This window comes from Heterocephalus glaber, unplaced genomic scaffold (genome assembly GCF_053883595.1).
Source record: "Heterocephalus glaber isolate CG9 unplaced genomic scaffold, H.glaber_assembly_v1.0 deba00001141, whole genome shotgun sequence".
Lineage (NCBI taxonomy): Eukaryota > Metazoa > Chordata > Mammalia > Rodentia > Bathyergidae > Heterocephalus > Heterocephalus glaber.
This window is the reverse complement of record NW_028258201.1, coordinates 1,034,003-1,054,874: the sequence shown is the minus strand read 5'-3', so window position 1 is coordinate 1,054,874 and position 20,872 is coordinate 1,034,003. Positions and strand designations below refer to the sequence as shown.

The 20,872-nt window shown below is 49.1% G+C and overlaps 2 protein-coding genes across 19 annotated transcripts in view; one reads left to right on the top strand and one right to left on the bottom strand.

The window, feature by feature from the left end:
• Positions 1 to 16,141, bottom strand: part of Msh5 (mutS homolog 5) — a 24,049-nt gene extending 7,908 nt beyond the window's left edge. For 3 of the 16 annotated variants that reach the window (XM_087210332.1, XM_087210335.1, XM_087210336.1), the window contains exons 1-12: positions 14,880 to 16,134; positions 10,623 to 10,770; positions 10,331 to 10,454; positions 9,622 to 9,702; positions 9,407 to 9,469; positions 8,336 to 8,457; positions 8,049 to 8,158; positions 7,771 to 7,806; positions 7,233 to 7,315; positions 6,284 to 6,329; positions 1,077 to 1,215; positions 905 to 967 (exon numbers count right to left, since the gene is read on the bottom strand). In XM_087210332.1, the coding sequence (XP_087066458.1) occupies positions 905 to 967; positions 1,077 to 1,215; positions 6,284 to 6,329; positions 7,233 to 7,315; positions 7,771 to 7,806; positions 8,049 to 8,158; positions 8,336 to 8,457; positions 9,407 to 9,469; positions 9,622 to 9,702; positions 10,331 to 10,454; positions 10,623 to 10,770; positions 14,880 to 15,424 (1,560 nt within the window). In that variant the 5' untranslated portion in view covers positions 15,425 to 16,134. Of the gene's footprint in view, positions 1 to 904; positions 968 to 1,076; positions 1,216 to 6,283; positions 6,330 to 7,232; positions 7,316 to 7,770; positions 7,807 to 8,048; positions 8,159 to 8,335; positions 8,458 to 9,406; positions 9,470 to 9,621; positions 9,703 to 10,330; positions 10,455 to 10,622; positions 14,441 to 14,879 lie in introns of those variants that run through there. The other 13 variants (XM_087210334.1, XM_087210331.1, XM_087210337.1 and 10 more) reach the window with 12 other exon arrangements.
• On the top strand, positions 14,644 to 20,872 carry Clic1 (CLIC family member 1). Of its 3 annotated transcripts, none has more exons than XM_004846963.4 (6): positions 14,644 to 14,805; positions 16,719 to 16,828; positions 17,009 to 17,134; positions 17,281 to 17,387; positions 18,021 to 18,202; positions 20,457 to 20,872. In XM_004846963.4, the coding sequence occupies exons 1-6, from the start codon at positions 14,767 to 14,769 to the stop codon at positions 20,616 to 20,618; spliced, it is 726 nt and encodes a 241-aa protein (XP_004847020.1). In that variant the 5' UTR covers positions 14,644 to 14,766; the 3' UTR covers positions 20,619 to 20,872. The 3 variants fall into 3 exon arrangements, with proteins under 3 accessions (XP_004847020.1, XP_087066494.1, XP_087066495.1); XM_087210368.1 differs by lacking the exon at positions 14,644 to 14,805 and adding an exon at positions 14,874 to 15,002; XM_087210369.1 differs by lacking the exon at positions 14,644 to 14,805 and adding an exon at positions 15,078 to 15,155.

Sequence of the window (20,872 nt, the reverse complement as noted above, 5' to 3'; positions counted from 1 at the left end):
TGGATATATACAGGAAAGGAAGAAGTCAAATTATCATTATTTGAAGGTGAGATGATCTTCCACATAGAAGACCCAAAAAATTCCACCACGAGATCCTAGAATTAATAACCAAAATCAGTAGTATAGCAGGATAAAAAATCAACACATACAAATCAATAGTATTTGTGTACACTAATAATGAACTGAGAAAAATTAGGAAAATAATACCATTCATAATAGCATCAAGAAACATTAAATACTAATGAATTAACCTAACCAAGGAAGTGCACACTAGGCAAGCACTCTACCACTGAGACAAACCTCCAGCTCCACCATTCTTTCTAAAAATAATTTTTTTTTTTGGTACTGGGGATCAAACTCAGGACCTTGTGCTTTCAAGGCAGGTGGCGACACCACTGAGCTAAATCCCTGGCCCTCTAAAAATAATTTTTAAAATAGTAACACTATTTTTGGATAAAATGATATAATGACTGGGATTTATTTCAAAATAATCCAAAAGGATGCAACAAGGGCCAGGGATTTACCTCAGTGGTTTTGCTGCCTGCTGCGCAAATGCAAGGACCAATGTTCGATCCCCGATACCAAAAAAAAAAAAAGGATGCAACAAGATTGCCATGAGTCAAAGTGTTGAAGCTACATGGTGGGTACAAGGGGGCTAGTTCATTATTCTAAATATTTTTGACATTTTCCACGGTACAATTTTTGTTTGTTTTTTTGGTACTGGGGATCAAACTCAGGACCTTGCACTTGCAAGGCAGGTGTGGTCCCTGAGCTAAATCCCCAGTCCAATATAATGTTTTTTAAAGTGGTGGGTTAAGGTTGGACAGGGTGACCAAAGAAAAGAAGGTTTTAAACACAGGCTAAGGGGCTTTAGACTTCTGGGATTCAAGAAGGGAGGGCTTACCTTATAGAGAACCTGCCAGTCGCTGACCTTGGTATGGGACAACTTCATGCGTTTCAAAATTAGCTGTAGTGAGCAAAGGGGACACCACTGTTTTCCCTCTACTACTGAATGCCCCTCACAAACCCTACATCAGTATTGGCCCTCAACTTCCTTCCCTCCACCCTGGGCTTACGGGCACGTTCTTGATGTGACTCATAAGCCGATGCAGCATCTGAGCTATGTCCAGATTTTGGGGCAGCAGAAAAAATTCAATGACATCCAGACGGGAACTGAGTTCCTCCAGGTCCTGAGTGGGACGCGTAAACCATAGCCTGAAAGTGAGGGTGGGGGTAAGGGACTAGACATTACATCTGTTCTAATTATTGCCTCAATTTCACTGCCAATATCTTTGGCAGTCCCTGGGGACTGTAGCAGTTTGAACCTGTGACATGCTACAGTGCAGTGTCCTACCGGTGTGGGTGTGTTTATGTCTCTATGGAAAATTGCTGGATATGAGCGTGTGTCTGTGTATCGTGGTTTTGATGGATGAGACCATGTGTCACTCCATGTGGCTATGTGACAGAGCCTGTCAATATTTGAGAGGGACAGAAGTGTGCTGGAAGTATTTGTCTGCCAACACTACAGTCCTCTCTGGGGCAGAGTAGGAGAGAGTGAATCAGTATGAGTTTGTATGTCTGTATTTAGCTCTGAAAGTATCTCTGGGTAGCAGCCATTCTTCTTGCCATGTTCTTCCTGTAAGAGTGTAACAGTGCCCCATGGAATGATAAGGCTGTCATTCACACTTAGCAGTGACCTCTGCAAAGAAGAAAGTGTCAGCAAGGACATTTAAGGGGCTTCAACAAGGTTGTCTTATTCTGGAATATTTTTTCTCAGTATTAGAGATTGAACCGAAGGCCTTCACATTGAGCTAACATTCCCAGTCCATTTCTTATTTTTGAGACAACGTCTCACTAAATTGCCCAGGCTGGGCTCAAATTTGCAATCTTGCCAGGTGTGGTGGTGCGTGCCTGTAATTCCAGCACTCTGGGAGACTGAGGCAGGAAGATCACTGTAAGTTCGAGGCCAGCCTGGGCTACATAGTGAATTCAAGACCAACCTTAACTACATTGGGAGACCCTATCTCAAAAACAAAACAAAACAAAACAAAACCTTGCAATCTTCTTGCCTTGGCCTCCCAGAATGCTAGATTATAGAACGTTTTTTTCCCTAGTGCTGTAGATAGAATGCAAGGCCTAATGCATGTTAGGCATGAACTCTACCACTGAGCTACATCCCCAGCCCTAATAATATCTTATTCTTAAACTGGTAAGTGGTTGTTATTATTTTTTTTTTGAGACAGTGTCTCGCTTTGAGTTCAGGCTGGCCCTGAACTCAATATATAGCCCAGGCTACCCTCAAACTCAGGATGATCCTCCTGCCTCTGCCTCCCAAGTGCTTGTTATTATTATTGTGTGGCAGAGATATTTCCTAATATGTTAAAATAATTACACAGAAATAAATGTCTCATCTATGTTTGTCTAATTGCAGGTAACCCTGTATCCCTATGGTTATGAAAAAAATAAAACTGTAAGAACTTAGCCCATAGATTATTTTCTACATTAGACCAAGCCACTAAGCATTTTTATTTTTAAATTTATATTTATTTATTTATTTATTTATTGGTACCAGGGATCAAACTCGGGTCCTTGCACTTGCGCAGCAGGCAGCGAAACCACTGAGCTAAATCCCCGGCCCTATTTATATTTTTATTTTATTTATTTATTTAATTTTTTTTTGAGACAGGGTCTCGCTATGTAGCTCAGGTTGGCCATGAACTCACTATGCAGTCCAGGCTGGCCTTGAATTCACTGTGATCTTCCTGCCTCAGCCTCCCCAGTGCTGGGGGATTACAGGTGTATGCCACCATGCCTAGCCACTAAGCATTTTATTTTTTAGTACTGGGGATCGAACTTAAGACCTTGCGCTTGCAGGGCAGGCGTGGTGGCACTGAGCTAAATCCCTGGTCCCAAACCACTAAGCATTTTTTTTTTTTGGTACCAGGGATCGAACTCGGGACCTTGTGCTTGCAAGGCAGGTGTTGGAACCACTGAGCTAAATCCCCGGCCCACCACTAAGCATTTTTAAAAGCATTTTATCTAAGAGCCAACAAGTGCAAACACTGGGGCTTGAGCATACATGTTTTACACTATAGTGTATTCCCATTTACCCTGTGTTGGAAATCTCAAATTAGAATGAAACAGGAGACCTAGATGGATTTAAGGATGGGTTCTAGGTACTTCTACTCCACTCCTCAGTCAGAGAAAGCTTCAGCCATGGTAGTGTAGTCCACAGTCTATGAATCCCTATACCCACTTTCAAAAGCACATAAGCCTCGCTCAGTACACTTTCTCAAAAGACACCTAGGTCTCTCTGACTCATGTTCTACTAGTACATGGGAGTACTAGTAGGGCCCTCAGTCAAGTACTGGGGGCCCTCAGTCAAGCTCAATTCCCTAGTTTCACAGCTGAGGAAACAAGGCCCTAGGTGAATAAGCAGTCTGTCCAGTCATACTGCTAATGAAAACTCAGGTATCCAAAGTGCCAGGACAGTGCCTGTGACATTCAGTCACCTCAGGACTGTGTCCAACTTTAGGCCACCGGGGTCCTTAGTTCAACATTCAGGTCGTGATTTTATGTGAATCCCATCTGGGAAATCTATACTCCTCCCCCATCACTAACCCAGTTCTTCACTGAGAATTTCTTTCTATCCCTGCTTGAGATTAGAGATCTACACTTAAAGCACTGGAGACGTGTAATTAAATTACCCCACCAGTTGCCTGGAGATGACCTCAGAGATTATCCTAAATTACCCCTAGAAGGCATGTATTGTGGGAGGTGAGGAGAGAGAGCCGTGTGCACCTGTAGGCTAGCAAAGACTCTTCGTTCGAGGCAATGTGACTGGTATGCTTGCATCTGGGTGCTGCTACTACGTACAAGGGCCTGAGTCTGGCACCGAGGTACCAGGAATGGCCACTGGGCAGAGTTCACAGCTACAAAAGCAAGCAGATTAAGTGACTGCTACTTCTAATCTGGTGTGACAGTGCAACTGAAAAACATAAACAAGCACCATGTTAAGCACAAAGAAGGTCCACATCAATCTCCTGACAGGTACCTGTGAAAACTCTGTCAAAGAAGTGACAGCTGGTTTACACTTTGAAGAGGATATAAACCTCTGACAGGGAGAGAACAGGAGATAGGACCTTTAAGAGAGAAGAGCAGAAACACAGGCATAAGGACAAGTGGCCCTAAATGATGAGTATGCAGGAAGGATCCAACGACTTAGAGGAGTTTAGAAGGAGACGACTTAAGGGGAATTTAGGAAGGGGAAGTAAAACTGAGGAGAATCGGAGGGAGCCTGAACATCACACTGCAGCATCACATTGAGAAAGATGCTAATTTTCATCCGGCAGTAATGGGAAGGCTTCCTGCTACTCTGTTTCTGCTTAAGGTTTCTAACAAATTGCTGTGGCATGCTCAGATCTCTGTGTTGGAATGGCAGCATTTTAGAATGACAGATTAACTGGAAAAAGGAAGCCATGTGTGTTGGCACATGCCTGTAACTCCAGTGCTCTGGGAGGTTGAGGCAGAAGGGTCACAAGTTCAAGCCCATCCTGGGCAACTTAGCAACATAGTAAGACCCTGTCTCAAAATAAAAAGGGCTGGGGATATAGTTCAGTGTGATGGCCCTAGGTTCAATTCCCAGTAGTAGGGGTGTAGGGGTGGAAGAGATTAGACAGACCAGTTAGGAGGCAAATGGAATGCTCCACGTTAAAAATGATGATAGTTAATAGATAATTTAAAAAAAAATGATGATAGCTAGCTCAGTGTATAGTGCAGGAGTAGTGCACATGCCTAGCACTTGTGAGGCCCTGGGTTTGATGCAGTGGAAAGAGGGAAAAGGGGATGACTGAGAGGCATTTCAGAATACAATCAGTAGGCTGTGTACTGAATAACTGAATAAGCAAGGTTGAGAAAGAAGCACAGGTTCATAGCTCAAGATGCTCCACTGCCAAAAATGCCATTAACCAGGAGAAAAAAAAAGGCTACAGGAAGAGGAGTAGGTCCTGTGGGCATCAGTTCAGATGCTCTTGAGTTTGAGGTGCCTGTGGAAATTACGGGTGGCAAATGGTCTGCAGTTAGTGTTCCACTCATGGAGTTTAGAACTATGCACACAAATTTGGGAATTACCAGAGAATAGCTCAAATTTGAGTTTTGGTCTCTTTCTTGGTGTCAGGGATGGAGCCTAGGGCTTCATACATGCTGGGAAAGGCATGTATCACTGAGATACAACCCTAGACCACCCTGGTCTGTGTGTGTGTGTGCTGTGTATGGGAGGAGTGTTTTTTTGTTTGTTCATTTTTGTTTTTTGGTACTAGGGATTAAACTCAGAGCTTTTCACTGAGCTATATCCCCAGCTGTTTATTATTATTTTTTAATTAAAAAAAATTTTTTTTCCCTTTGGTACCAGGGATTGAACTTAGGACCTTGTGATTATAAAGCAGGGATAGTGCCACTGAGCTAAATCCCTGGCCCTACTTTTTATTTATTTATTTATTTTTGGTACCAGAGATCGAACTCGGGTCCTTGTGCTTGAGCAGCAAGCAGCAAAACCACTGAGCTAAATCCCCGGCCCTACTTTTTAAATATTTTTCTTATTTTTTTGGTACCAGGGATAGAACTCAGGACCTTATGCCTGCAAGGTAGGCAGCGGAACCACTGAGCTAAATCCCCGGCCCCACTTTTTTAAAATTTTGAGACAAGGTCTTACTAAGTTGCTAAGTTGCCCAGACTGGGTACATCTTCCTGCCTCAGCCTCCCCGAGTGCTGGGATCATAGGTGATCTAACTTCTGACTGAAGTGTGTTTTTAAAATTAAAGATATGGCCCTGTGTTACATTAGTGTTTTGTGGTGATATTTCTGCTTTTTTGTTTCGCTTTGTTTCGTTTTGAGACAGGATTTTGCTACGTAGTCCAGGCCAGCCTTGATCTCAATATTGTAGTCCAGGCTGACCTTATGGCAATCCTCCTCCCTCAGCCTCCTGACTGCTAGGATTACAGGTGTGTACTACCACAGCTGGCTCTGCTGCTTTTATGTATGCAAGCCTGTGTATCAGCAGTGGGTATGTGTATATCTGTGTTGATAACATAAAACGTGGATAACATCAATGAGTGCTGTAAGGATTACATGCATTTAGCCAGCACTTGGTAAAGAGTTGTTTTACTACTACCACTGGATTATATGGTGTGTGTGAGTCTGCAGATCACTAATAGCAGGCATTAGTGTATAACATGTGCATGCAACGGAGGCACCAGAGTACGGCATGTGTCTGAGACCCACTCACCTAAGCAGCTTCTCTCCCCACTTACAGCGGCATCTGTTGAGGATTCCTGTGAGGGTGTGGACAAGAAGTGAGCTCTTAGGAGGAAGGCTGACCTGAAGGCCCAGACACAGGACACAGAGGGACCGAAAGCTGGTGTCTGGCCACAAATCTAGGCCAGAACTGTTGCACGTGGAGAAGGGGGAAGTGGTGAACACTCACAGGAACACTCAGAAAAATACACAAAGCAGACCTAGCTAAGTCTCACAGAGAGCCCAACACAGGGATGTAAAAATTAGACCCAACCCACCGAGATAATGCAGATATTTGGAGCTATGTCCTTACCCTAAAGCCAAAGACATCCAATAAACATTCTATAGGGATCAAACAGGCAGTGACAGCAGTTATGTAGCTCTCTGCTGTACATGCTTAACAGGGGCCCATCTAGTAGAAACATCCACACAGACTCAGGGAATGAACATAGCTGACATGCAGACAACACTGTACAATGCCTGGGGAGAAGCTCAAGGTCAGACCTGGGACAAAGATAACAGGAAAGCTGCAGGGCTGGGGATTTAGCTCAGTGGTTCTGCTTCCTGCCTCTCAAGCTCAAGGACCGAGTTCGATCCCCCGTACCAAAAACAAAGATGCTATGTACATGTACCAACTTCCCATGATGAATGTAATCATGTACTGAATACATATACTAATAAAAAAATTAAATATTTAAAAAAAAGGAAGCTGGGGCTGGGGATTTAGCTCAGTTGGTTCTGCCACCTGCCTCACAAGCGCAAGGACCTGAGTTCAATCTCCAGTACCAAAAAAAAAAAAAAAGAAAAAAAGAAAGCTGGACTCTCAAGGAAGAGACACCGAATGGGAGAGAAGTGGGTAGAGGGGCTGGGACATATCTCTGGAGACAACTGCTTTTCTGGTAGGGTTTTATAGTGCATAATGAGGGATTGGGAATACCTACCAAAGAGGCTGAGCCCCTCCTTCAGTCCACTGGCCACTTTGTACACTGAAGGATGAGACTCGCTCTTAAAAATCTGCAGAACACTGTCAGGGAGAAATGGAGAAGTGTGGGATAACTTGGATTTTTGAAAGGAATAGAAACTGAGAAAACAGAATGAGGACTGGGAACATCCTCCTGAGATCAAGTCTTGTTGTTAGGTTCATCGCTCACTTTTCTATGCTTCAGTTTCTCCCTTTAGAAAAGGAGGGTCATAGGCCGGGGATGTAGCTCAGTGGTAAAACACTTGCCTAGCATGCACCAGGCCCTGGTTTCCATCTCCAGCATTGCAGGAGAACAAAAAGGAAAAGAGAAAGGAATAGAGGGCAAGTGACACCTTTGTACTTTTCTTCCTTACCCCTCACTGCCCTTCTTCTCTTTCCTTCATGGACAGAGTGCTTATAACCCTAGGATTAGGGAAACTAGAGCCTCATTCAGATTATTAGAGAATTAAACTTAATCCTCTCTTGCCAGAGACAGCAGCCTGCCTCCACCTCCTCACCTGTAAGTTTCTTGATCTATGCTCACAAGATGAGTCCTGAGGACAGAAAACAAGGGAGCTGGCTGGGGTGTGAAGGGTCTGAGTTTATTACAAAACTCCACCCCTTTGGGTCTCCCTTGAGAATATCATCTCAATGTTCTCCCCAGAGCTCCACAAACCCTCTCATTCTCCTGTGTCCTAGAGCACTTTTCCCACTGGATCACTGCCTCCAACCCCTGGCTTACTTTTAGGCCTCCCAATCCCACTTTACTTGGTTGAAGTTAGGATGAATCACCTACAACACAAATTTCTTAAAGCCCAGGATAGGGACGCTGACATTATAGTCTTCCAGTTCAACCCCAACTCTTCTTCGACCCAGGAACTTGAGGAGTCCTCCAAGTGCCCGAACCTGGGGGGATCAGAAGTAAAGTTGGGGTAAACGCTAACATCCTGGAGGCTGGACAAAACCAGGGAAAACTATTGTTTCCCAGGCTAGGCTAGTACCTTCCAGACTCAACCCTAGGACTGGGTGCCTGTGCCTTCCTCAAGGCTGCATCCCAACCTTTAAGCCCAGGACCCAGCTCACTGTGAGGAGGCAGTTGAAGGGAATGATGGAGGAGAGGAAGAGGATTTTCTCAGTGGCTGTCATAGACTCTGGGATGAAGGAGTAGTTTCCAGAAAGGAGGCGCTGTTTGCTTATCTCCAGACCTATTTGGGGGAGGAAGAGGTAGGAAAGGTCTTGTAGCCCAATTTTTTCACCCCACTAAGAATAAGGCAATAATGGGGGATTTAGCTCAGTGGTTCTGCCACCTGCCTCTCAAGCGCCAAGAACCCAAGTTTGATCACCGGCACCAAAAAAAAAAAAAAAAAAGCAAAAACAAATAAGAATAAGGGAATAGGGACTGGAGATTTAGCTCAGTGGTTCCGCTGCCTGCCTCGCAAGCGCAAGGACCTAAGTTAAATCCCCAGTACTGCAAAAAAACCAAAACAAATAAAAAGAGAATAAGGCAATAAAAGAGAGAGATGACTTGACTTGCTCAACTTTGCACAGGCAGTAAACAGAAGGCTGAAGAAAGAACCAAAAATCTCAGGTTCTTAGTCCAATTCCTCTTTTATTCTGTATATAATTTAAATATGTTTGGCTGAGGGCACAACCTGAGAAAGACTGACTTGGGAGAGAAAGAGATATGTCTAGAATTAGGGATTTGGAGTCAAAAAGATTGTATTGATATAGGAGCTAATAACATTAATGGCCTAACATCTGTAGGATAGAAAATCCTGTACTTGCTTTGCAAGCCTGGTGAAAGTGTCTTAGGGATCATCAGTGTCACTGAGGCTGCACCCTTTTTGGGTTTTTTTTAAGTAACTTTGGTTTAAAGGGGAAAATTTCAACAATCAAAGCTGTTCAAAATGTCATCACCTCCTCCTTTCAGGGTGACCCTCACCTCTAGACAAGTCTAACCAAAGGCTTCACAATAATTTGCAGATTATTAAGGGGGAGGGAGCAAGAGAAATCTTGGGGAGGTCGGTCATGGAGCATGGAGAACACGTTTAGGATGATGTAAGGCTGAGGGGAGATCTCTGATAATGGGGTGGAATAAGGAGAAAGGGAGGAGACACTGGGATAGAAAACTGTAAACCAAAAAGAACGAGATACCAAAATCCACACTTGGCAATAATATGATTTCAGGTTTCTTTGGCTCTCTGTGTTCCTGGGAGGCTGTGTGGGAAGAAAAGAAAAATAGACCATCATTCCATACCTCTCAGTCCTTTCACCTCTGTCCCACACTTCCTCCCACCCAATTCTAGCCTTCTAAAACATTCCATATCTTGGTCCTTTTCCATTTTCCTTCTTTCTGACCCAGTTCTTACCAAGCTTTCCTAGAAAGTGAGTCATATTCTCATCCTGTTTGGCACTTGTAACAAGAGACCGGGGATTGATTTCATCCAAAACTTGGAGAAAAGAGAGAGACCAAATGAGTTTAAGGATTTTTTTTTTTTTTTGAGATAAGGTCTTATTATGTATTCAGGCTGGCCTTGAACTCACTGTATAGCCCACACTGGCCTCAAATTCATAGTGATCCTCCTGACTCAGCTTTGCGAGTGCTGGGATTACAGGTGTACACCACCCCACACCCAATAAATGTTTAAGGATCTTTATCAATGGACTAAGAGGAAACTCACAGTGCATTTCCTGCTACTGTCTCCCTCTCAAGAATTTATTTCCTCCCTCTAAGAGTAGGGTGGGACCACACATTGGAAGTATAGGTAAAGGTGAGCCATGAGATTTAGAAAAAAATATTAAGACTGTCAGAGTGGTGGGAGAGAAGAGGGGTGCCCTGAAGACTGTCACTAAACTATAAACCCCTGAAGGACTGATTTGCCCAGGACTATATCTGCTTCCCTCAATAACAATGAAAACACCTAAAAAATATTTATTGAGTACTGAAATGAATTCTAAAAATCAACACAGGGAGTCCCTGGTCGTCAACTACGAAATAGATTAAGTCAGGTGAGAAGATATGGGTGAAGACACTTCTAATCCCGAGAATCTAGGGATTCCTCGTGCTTCTGTCCCCACCTCTCTGCAGAAGCTTGAGGCTCTCCTGGTCTGGGGCATCCGGCATGAAGTGGATGGCTGAGTCACTGGTGTCATAGTAGGCAATGCCCAGGTGTCCTGAATTCCACAGCACACACAGATGGACCTGCCCAGCGAGGACGACACCTCTCTGCACCACTCCTGACTGCGTGCCTGGCTCGGCTGTCAGTCACATCCTCGGGAGGTGGCACTGGCGCCGCGCGTGCTAGGCTGAGGCGACCGGTGGGTGACAGCCCCCCTCCCACCCCAGTCCTGGCTCCCCGCTCTGGGAGACCTCGGCCGGCTCCTCGTCACCGTCCTCGGCTTCCTCCGGGCCCGGCGCGGGGTCCAGGCTGGGGCAGCCGGCGGAGGCCACCCTGGGTCCCAGTCCCTGCGTTGCTGCGCCGGGGCTTTCCGCGCAGGAGGCCATGCGCTTGGCGGCTCTGCGGGTGCACAACGCGGAGGGGCTCAGGAGCGACATTCCACTCGCAGCACAAACCCACTGGGGGCTTCTGCGAGGGGCGTGGGGACAGATGGGGATGATCTGAGCGGACTTCTCAGTCACTTCACTAAAGCGCTCTGGGAAACTCCGCGCAACCCACTCTCATTTCTGTCACGCGGAGGTCTGAGGGCCCTGCGGGGCGAGACAGGCACCTCAGCCTTTGCTCGCCACACTTCCCTTCACAGCCTCACGCTCTGGTCCCCTCACCCGACACTGCCGCCAACTCGCGGCGCCTTCCCGCCTTTTTCGTCACCTGGGTCGCAACCGCCACGCCACTGTCCCGCTGACCAACCGCCGCGAGCCTGCGGGAGGTGGGGCCGACGTGGGCGCGCACGTCCCCGCCCTCTTAGCCACTATTGGTCCTAGAGTCCCGGATCCCGCCTAGAGACCTAATAGGGCGAGGAGGGGTGGACCGCAGACGTAGAAGGGCCAGGGCGCTGATTGGCCTGTTCGCATTCGGGGGCGGCTCCATAACGTTCAAACTTCCCGCCCTCTGCCGTTGCTTAGCAGCCGGGAATTTAGCCCGGGCATTTCGGAGCTTTGATTGACGTGGAGTGGAGCCTGAGAGAAGGTCGGAAGCGGAGCTGGAGTCTAAATCCGGGGAAGGGGTCTAGGAGAGTTAGGGCGGGGAATGGGGCAGGAGGCCAACCTTAAAGGGCCAGAGGTACTTTTATCCCCTGAAGAATGGAGAGACGCAATATTAATTCAACCTGTGCCAACAATTCTAGATTAATATTTGTACCCTCAGAGTTAATATTTATAAAGAACTTAGACCTGTGCCTGGCAAACAAAGTAAGAACTACATGAGTGTTTTAAATAAATATGTAGACATAAGGACTTCTATCCCAACCCTACTTTCCCTGTTTCCTGGGTTCAGGGTATGACCACCCCCACAAAAGAGGGCACTATGGGGCCTAATTTATTATTTCAACTCCTCAAGAGGAGGTGGAAATATTTGAATGACACCAAATTCCAAAAGGTATAGACCTAGTAAGAACACTTACACCACTACTGGGCTTTGCCCATACCCCTACATGCATGTGCGCACGCGAATACACGCGCGCACACACACACACACACACACTCTCTCTCTCTCTCTCTGCCCCTCTCTCTCTTCAGAGCAGAGAATGTTAGTCATTCGTTCAGCATCTATTTAGTGCCTTCTCTGGGATAGATGTTGGACTCTGAGCAGTGAACATAATGAAGTCTGCTCTTTGTAGCTTATTTTTTTTACTGTATTTAGATGAGAGAGGGAAGGCAGGAAGTTGTGAGGAACAAACACATATATTGTTTTTAAAAATTCCTTAACTAGCAGGGTGTGGTGGTTCACACCCATAATCTCAGCTACTTCAGAGGCTGAGGCCGGAAGATTGAAAGTTCAAGCATAAATTTAAAAAAAAGTTCAAGCTTAGCCTGGATAATTTAGTAAAACCCTTTTTCAAAAAGAAAAAAACAGGGCCAGGGATTTAGCTCAGTGGTGCTGCCACCTGCCTTGGAAGCGCAAGGTCCTGAGTTTGATCCCTGGTACCAAAAAACCCCCAACCTCCCCCGCAAAAAAACCCCAAAAACAAACAAACAAAAAGGGCTAGGATGTAGCTCAGTGCAAGGGTCTTGGGTTCTATCTCCAGTACAAAAAAATCTCTTACATACATCTTCCTCCTCAGTTTTGTTCTGAGACAGGAAGGTGAGAAGGTCCTGCCTAGGTCGGGAAAGACGGTGGAGTGAGAGGACCTGGCCTTGCTGACCAGTGGCTGGAAAGTCACCTGTGGTGAGAAAGGCAGGTGAGCAAAGTTAAGAGCTGAGTTAATGGTTACCCTTGGCAAAATGTTGAGCAATGACGCTATGGAAACCTGGAGGAAGCTGGTGACAGCCTGAGGTGTGGCAGGGAGGAACAAGCCTTCCAGTTTGGGTGTGAAGAGGTTAGAGACTGGATTACCAGCTGAGGAGGGGTAGAGAGTGAAAGAGAAGCCCAGAGAAGGAAAAGATAGTGAGAGAGGAGATAGCAGAAAAGCAGGGGCCAGGAAGGAAATGGGAGGGAAACTTCTCCCATGCAGGGTTTAGGGGTGCAGCCCCTGGGCTCAAATCCGTGAGGTGCCCCTGAATGGTTCCAGGAGAGGACAGCGTTGCCCCTCCCCTAGGGGCTAAGGCGGGATACCTGCGGGCAGCCCCTGGACCAAGTCAATATTGGTGATCAAGGCAGCAGTATCTTATAAAGCTGTAGAAGAAAAGAGGCAGGGCAGAGGCTACCAAACCTGTTTGAGCTTAAGGTTAGGCCCATTTCCCTGTGAGACCTTTGTGGGACAGGGCCTCTGGTGGACACTGATGAGGGAACAGGAGAGGACCCTGGGAAGTAGGGCAGCTTTGACCACCTCCCAGTAACAGGAAGGGGTCCTGTGTGCAGAATCGGAGGTCCACCATGGAGGGGATTCACACACGCACACATGGAATCATTCTACATCCTTATAGAATGTTGCAGTTCAAGTGAGCAAGCACCAAATATACCCTCTCTGTCTGGGGAGGAGAGAAATAAGCCTTTCCTGAGGGAGGAGATACCCACAAAAGAGGAAGCACCGGAGGAAACCACCAACTGCTGGTTTCCAGCAGCGCGTCTCATCGCTCCAACCCACTCTTCCTCCAAGCTCTCTTTTCTTAAGTTCCAAGCCCTGTTTTACTTCTATGTCCTTGCAGTCCATTGTGTTTTTCTGCAGCTCTAGGCCTTTTGTAGGACAGAGGATGGTGGGGAGCAAAGGGAAGGGATGGTTGGACAGGAGAGAAACTCAGAGGTGGAGACTGGAATGTGTACTCTTTGGGGAACGTATTTTGGAGCTTTTTCAGTGGATCATAGTTTGGTAGCACCTCCTCAAAGTTACTGGGGAAGGGAGAGAGCTGCGTTTCCTCTGCCCTTCCTGTTTACCTACACAGATGCCCCCGGGACTCCTCACACTTTCTGACCTTTGCTTTGTCCGCGGTAGGAACAGCTCCCCCCCGCCCAGCCAGCGCAGCTTCACCTACCAGCGACAACAGGGCAAGAGGCACAGGAAGGGGCCCCGGATGGGGCAGAAGTGGAAGCATTAACGCTGGCCAGGCTACCAGGAGAGGGCCGCCCCGCCATGAAGTCCCACCCTAACCTTCCTGCTTCCCTAGTACCAGGCCTCCTAGTCCCCTTTCGGTCCGGCACTGCTTTTCACCCCCCCCCCCCCACCAATCCCAGTTTCCACTCCAAGTTCTCCCAACCAGAGTCCGAGCACCCTATTTCTATTTTTGTTTGGGGGAATATGCTGGGAATCAAACCCAGGGCCTTGCGCATACTGGGCTACATCCCCAGCCCTTTTTATCTCATTTTAAGACAGGGTCTTGCTTAGCTGCCCAGTCTGGCCTTGAGCTTTGAACTCTCCCACCTCAGCCTCCTGAGAGTAACCCAGAATTTGGATTGGACTCAAGAAGGAATGCAGAACCTTTCCATTCTGCATCTCCATGGGTGTGCCCCATCTGTTAGTGTCAAGTTTCTTGTGGGAGGGTGGACAACCCTTCCGATTAATGAAGCAGGGAAACTGAGGCAGGACAAAGCATTTTAGTCCAGAGCCCTCCAGTGAGCGATTCCCCGTCCAGGCCCCCATCCCGGCTCCTCCGGGAGACCGGACCCCGCTGCTCCCGACCCACTTCCTAGCTCGGGAGTCTGGCCCGCCGGCCTCCTGTCCCCTCCCCAGGTTCAGGGCGGGGCGGCCCTGAGTCAGCGCCTCCCAGATCAGCCCAGGAGGGCACAAAGCTGACGGAGCTGGGTGTGGGGCGCGCAGGGCAGGTGGGGAGGCTGTGTCTGGCGCGAGGTGGAGGGGCAGCCTCGGCCTCGAGCGAGCGTCCCGGCTGTCGGACCCGCCTTCCGTGGCCCGGCCCCTCCCCGTTCCCCGGCGACCGCCGCTTCCTGGTCCCCGACGCAACCATGGCTGAGGAGCAGCCCCAGGTCGAGCTGTTCGTGAAGGTAGGAGCACCTTCCTCCCGGCCTGGCCCGCGAGTCCCTGGCAGCCGGGCCTCTCCCGCTCCCCCCGCCGTCACCTGAAGCCCCGGGCCCGGCCCACGTGCGGGACGGTCAGCTCGCCAGTCGGGACCGAGTTCGGCTGGACCCCGGAAGGTTGTGGCTGGCAGAGCAAGTTTCTAGCGCCTGCATGGGAGAGGAAGGTGGGGGAAAGGCGTTTCCCGGAGTGAGAAGATTGACGGGCGAGGGTGGGGTGCGGAGGGCCGGGAGCGGAGCCCGGCAGGATTCGGGAAGCGCAGAGGGGCATCAGCCCGAACGCTGGGCCCCGTGAGGTGCCAGGGAGGATTCGAGAAAGGGTGTGTTGCAGGCACCTGGGGAGTGGAAGGCGGTGCGCTGGCAAGGAAGGAAAGGGGAGAGGGGGAGTGGAGTTTGAGAGCGGGCCGAGGCGATGGGGTGATCCCAGTGTCTCCGACTCACCTCGGGCAGCGGAGGGGGAGACGCGGAGAGGAGAGGAGAGCAGTCGCCGCCCTGGGGACAGGAAGGGAGAGGGGTCAGAGGAGGGAAGCTGGGTTGGTCTGCTAGGCCGAGTTTGCAGACCCGAGAGACGCCCTGTCTGTCTCGCCATGGGTGTGGTCGGAGAGCGGGCCGTGGCATTCGGGTGTCGGAACCGCAGCGCAGCCCTGGGCCCAGCCCTGGGCTCGGCCGGGTCCCCTCCAACTGCCTCCTTTCCCCGCCCCAGGCCTCCCCGCGCCCCTCCCTCCCTTCCTCTCCAGTCTGCGTCTCCGTCTCCGTTCGCACCTCCTCCACTTTCCTGCCTCCTTTTTCTCCACTTTTCCCTTAAGTTCGTCCGGTCTTTGTGAGTGTTCCTGTCCGTTTCTCCTTCAGGCTCGGTTTCCCCGCAGCCGCTCCCTCTCCCCGGCCGAGCCTGGGTGCCTCCTTAGGTGTGGTCCCCACCTCACTCCCTGCCTGCCTCCGGGGTATTTTTACTCTCGGCGAGACTGTGTGCAGATTCTGACTCCGGGTCCTACGTGAAGAGGATTCTAAGGGAGCCCGAGGACTGGAGCCGGGAGACCTAGCAATGAGAATGGGGCGCCGGGGCTGGAGCGGTGGCCTCGGCCTCCCAGGGCCCTGCCCCCACTTCCCCGCCAGGAAGGAAGCTGCTGAGCCAAGACTGGAGATGAATCACCCTCCACCCAGGGGGAGGCGGCCCTCGGGGAATGAGGTCACCACTTGCCAATTAGAGGGCAGCCCCCTTCGAGGCCCTATGTATCTGAGGCCAAGCCTGAGACCCCTGAGTCTCCACCCGGGAAACAGCGCAGATGGCGGTGTAGTGAGCCCGAATGCTGGCTTCCAAACCCCGCCCCCACCTCGCCCGCAGACCCTGGGCCACTCAGGAATCCAGGGCTCTAGACAAGTTTTTTTGGGGGGTGCGGTTTTGAGACAGGTTCTCTGTGTAGTCCAGCTGGCCTTGAACTCACTATGTAGCCCAGGCTGGCCTCGGACTCGAAGCAATCCTCCTGCCTCATCCTCCCAAGTGCAAGTGCTGGGATGACGTGTGTGCCACCTCCCCGGCTCAAGCCAACGATTCTAGCCTCACCAAAGCCGCCCCCCTCTTCCTCTAGGGTTCAGATGCTCCTAGTTCTCCAAGACCCATTCCCTCTGTCTCCTCCCACCTGTCTTGCTCTTCAGGAAACTAGAAACCTGATCTTGCTGAAAATGTTCTCATTGATCTTGCCCTAGGTTTGACCCAGGCCCAAGGGGGAGAGCCCAGTTCTGGGGGTGGCTTTTAGGGGGAGGACAGCATGTGTGTCATGATTAGGCAGAAAACAGCTGGTTTGGGAATAGGAGCTGCAGAGCATGGCCCTGGAGCGCCGGGTGGGTGCGCCAGGCCTAACCTTGAGGTGGGGGTTGCTTTTCAGGCTGGCAGTGATGGGGCCAAGATTGGGAACTGCCCCTTCTCCCAGAGACTGTTCATGGTGCTCTGGCTCAAGGGAGTCACCTTCAACGTCACCACCGTTGACACTAAGAGGTGGGCTCACTTCCATTCCTCTTCTGTTCTACCTGTAGACAGAAGCACCACCCGCCAGGTCCTTCTGTTTTAAGCCCTTTCCCCTCCATCTGGAGCCCATTTCTCTCCCTACTTCCCTCCATTTCCATCTGCTTTTCCCCGGTGCCTTTTTCCTGCCCTGATGCCAGACCCCTTCTCCAGGCGGACCGAGACCGTGCAGAAGCTGTGCCCAGGAGGCCAGCTCCCATTCCTGCTGTACGGCACGGAAGTACACACAGACACCAACAAGATTGAGGAGTTTCTGGAGGCCATGCTGTGCCCTCCCAGGTATAAGGACGTTGGAGACTCTGGAGAACAGAGAGGTTGAAGAAGTGGAAAATGGACATAGTGGCGGGGCTGGGCCAGGGGCAGGGGAACCAGTGGAGGCTCCTCCCAGGAAGATCTGTCACCTTGTTTCTCCCAATGACTTTCAGGTACCCCAAGCTGGCAGCTCTGAACCCTGAGTCCAACACAGCTGGGCTGGACATATTTGCCAAGTTTTCTGCCTATATCAAGAATTCAAACCCTGCGCTCAATGACAGTGAGTCTGCGGGTCAGAGGCCTGGGTCCTGGAGGAGGAGGGGAGAAGACGCATTTGGGGCAGCTGGAAGATCAGATGTCAGGGAGATGGAGCAGATGTCAGCAAACCTTCTCAGCCCTCCATTTCTACTTTATCCTGTGTCTCTCTGCCTTCTCACTGCTGAGACTTTTAAGCCTCTCATTTGTTCCCCGGACTCTTCTGCCTCTCTAGGGACATTAGTTGGCTGCTGGCCTGTTTTCTGGCAGAATAAGGTTGTTTAAAGCACCATTCAGACTACCTGGGTACAAATCTAACTGAGCAATTCATTTAACCTCCTGGTAAATCCATTATGGATTTATAAAATGAGGATAGTAATACCTATTTCCTGGGTTGGTGTGAGAATTAAACAAGTTTTTATTTCTAAAGTGCTTAGAATAAGGGAGTGGTAGAGTGCCTGCTTAGCATATGCCAGGCCCTGGGTTGAATCCTCAGTACCACCAAACAAAAAAAGAGTGCTTAGAATAATATATAGAAAACAAACTACATTAGCGTTTGAGGTTCTTATTTTGGACTGGCTTTGTAATTGTGCCCGTGGGTGTTCCTGGATAGGCTGTGTGGGCCTTCTGATGTTTTCATCAATGCCCTCTCTCACAGATCTGGAGAAGGGACTCTTGAAAGCCCTGAAGGTTTTAGACAATTACTTGATATCCCCGCTCCCAGAAGAAGTGGATGAGACCAGTGCCGAAGATGAGGGCATCTCTCGGAGGAAGTTTCTGGACGGCAATGAGCTCACGCTGGCTGACTGCAACCTGTTGCCAAAGCTGCACATAGTACAGGTGGGCAGTCACAGTGCGGGGAGAGGGTGGCTGCTGGGGTGCTCAGGAGCTCCCCACAGGCTTCCCCTTAACAACTGCTCCAAAGGTGGCTTCTTCCCTAGGGTATTGCTGTAGATTGCTGTCAATGGCAAACGCCACCCCAGTCATCCCAGCCCAGGCCATGATATAGTCTGGGGGTGCACACAGCCTGTCTGGGAGTAACACATTCTAGTATTAACTTTTGCTGGGGATTTAGCTCAGTGGTTCCAGCACCTGCCTTGCAAGCGCAAGGTCCCGAGTTTGATCCCCAGTACCAAAAAAGAAAAAAAAAAACTGGAGGCTAACTTTCAAGAAACTCTTCCTGCCTTTATATCACTCCCAAATCGTCAGATCAGCCTGGGCATGGCCACACATGCCTGTGATCCTAGCACTCTGGGTGGCTGAGGCAGGAACTTCACAGGTTACAGTCCACCCTGGACAACTTAGCAAGACTCTAAAAATTGAAAAGGGCTGGGGATTTAGCTCAGTGGTTCCACCACCTGCCTTGCAAACGCAAGGACCCCGGTACCAAAAAAATTGAAAAATTTTTAGGGATTTAGCTCAGTGGCACCACCCCTGCCTCGAACATGCAAGGTTCTGAGTACAAAAAAAAAATTGAAAAAAAGGCTAGGGCTGGTGATGTAGCTCAGTTCAAAGGCTCTGGGTTCAACCCCCAGTATTGGGGCGGGGGAGACACATCCCCAGATCAGACAGCAGGCTTTCCCTAAATCAAAGCTGTAATTGTAACTTCCGTCTCCACTTCCTCTTGAGGAAGATGAAAATTGCTTGCTTCTCATGGTTTTGTCAGCTTCAAAGTGATGGTGCAGTTTATGAAACATGAGGGCCTGGGATTTAGCTCAGTGGTTCCATCGCTTGCCTTGCAAGCACAAGGACCCAAGTTCGATCCCTGGTACCAAAAAAAAAAAACATGAGCTAATATTAGTCTGCCATACAACTGAGTAGTGAGCATCAGTGTAGTAGGCATTGAAAGACAAGTATTAAAACAAAAAAACAAAAAGAAAGACAAATACTGTTTGATTATTGGTCCTTTCCCGAAAAGGACCAATAATATACAATAAAACATTCATATGAGAAAGTTAAGTAATAATTCATGACTGGGCTAGGAATGTAGCTAAGGGATGGAATGCTTGCCTAACATAAGGCCCTGGGTTCCATGCCCAGCCTAGCAGAAAAAAAAGACTGAAAGTCAAATGATGAAACGTAAAAAGTCACTGTAAAAAGGAGAATTTTAGGGCCAGGATTTAGCTCAGTGGCACCGCGCTGGCCTTGTAAGCACAATGTCCTGAGTTCAATCCCCGGTACTAAAAAGAGAAAGAATTCTATGATCTGTAAATTATATCTTTTTTGTTTTGGTGCTGGGGATCAAACCTGACTTTTGTACTTGGTCAGCCTGTGTTCTACCACTGGGCCACATCTCCAGACTGTATCAAATTTTGTTTAAAAAACCAGAGCCAGGAGCTCCAGGCATGGTGGCACACACACACTTGTAATCTCAACACTCACGAGGCTGAGGCAGGATTCCTCAGAGTTTGAGGCCAGCCTGGACTACATAATGAGTTCAAGGCCTAAACTATGTATCTCCACCCTGTCAAAAACAAAAACAAAAAACCACCAGCCACTGTGGAACACTGAGGCAGGAAAATGGCATGTTCATGCCCAGACTGGGTGACTTATTGAGACCCTGTCTCAAAATTTAGTGCAAGGGGACCGGGGATTTAAAATGCTCAGTGGTGCTGCCACCTGCCTCACAAGCGCAAGGTCTGGAGTTCAATCCCAGGTACCAAAAAAAAAAAATTTAGTGCAAGGGCCCTGAGTTCATTTCCCAATACTGCCAAATAAATAAAAAAGAAATCTAGAGGGCCAGGGATTTAGCTCAGTGGTTTCACCGCCTGCTGTGCAAGCGCAAGGACCCAACGATCCCCTGTACCAAAAAAAAAAAAAACCAAAAACAAATCTAGAAAGGGTCTGGTTATTAATGGCTGGGATTTCAGTAGGTGAAGAGAAGGATGAAGACATTACAGTAGAGGAGCTGAGAAAGCTAGTGTGGAGAAGACAGTTTCATGTAGGAGATAGCTGGAAGGCCAAAGTTCTTGAATGCCTGGACAAGAAGTGTGATTTTATCATGCAGTTCTTGATCTGAAGGAAAGTAGGTAGCACAGCCAGCATGGGTTCTCGGGCCCTCACCTGTTGGTCTGTCCCCTCTCCCCACCCCCAGGTGGTCTGTAAGAAGTACAGGGGCTTCACCATCCCGGAGGCCTTTCAGGGAGTGCATCGGTACTTGAGCAACGCCTACGCTCGCGAAGAGTTTGCCTCCACCTGTCCAGATGATGAAGAGATCGAGTTGGCCTATGAGCAGGTGGCCAAGGCGCTCAAATAAGGCTGTGGCTGTGTGCGGGCTCCCTCCCCCACCTCCCTGCACGCTCTCCACAGAGGGCCTGGGTGCTTTCCACATTGGCCCCCAGTGGACACTCCAAAATGACTGGTGGGCTGCAAATCCTGAGCACTTGTGCAGGGGTGGCTGGGTGGCTGGGTGGCTGGCTGGCTGGGGCAAGATGGGGCATATGGGTAAGGTTTTTATTGTGAGATGGGTGGGTAGGACAATGTATTTCAGTAATAAAACACAGAATGAAA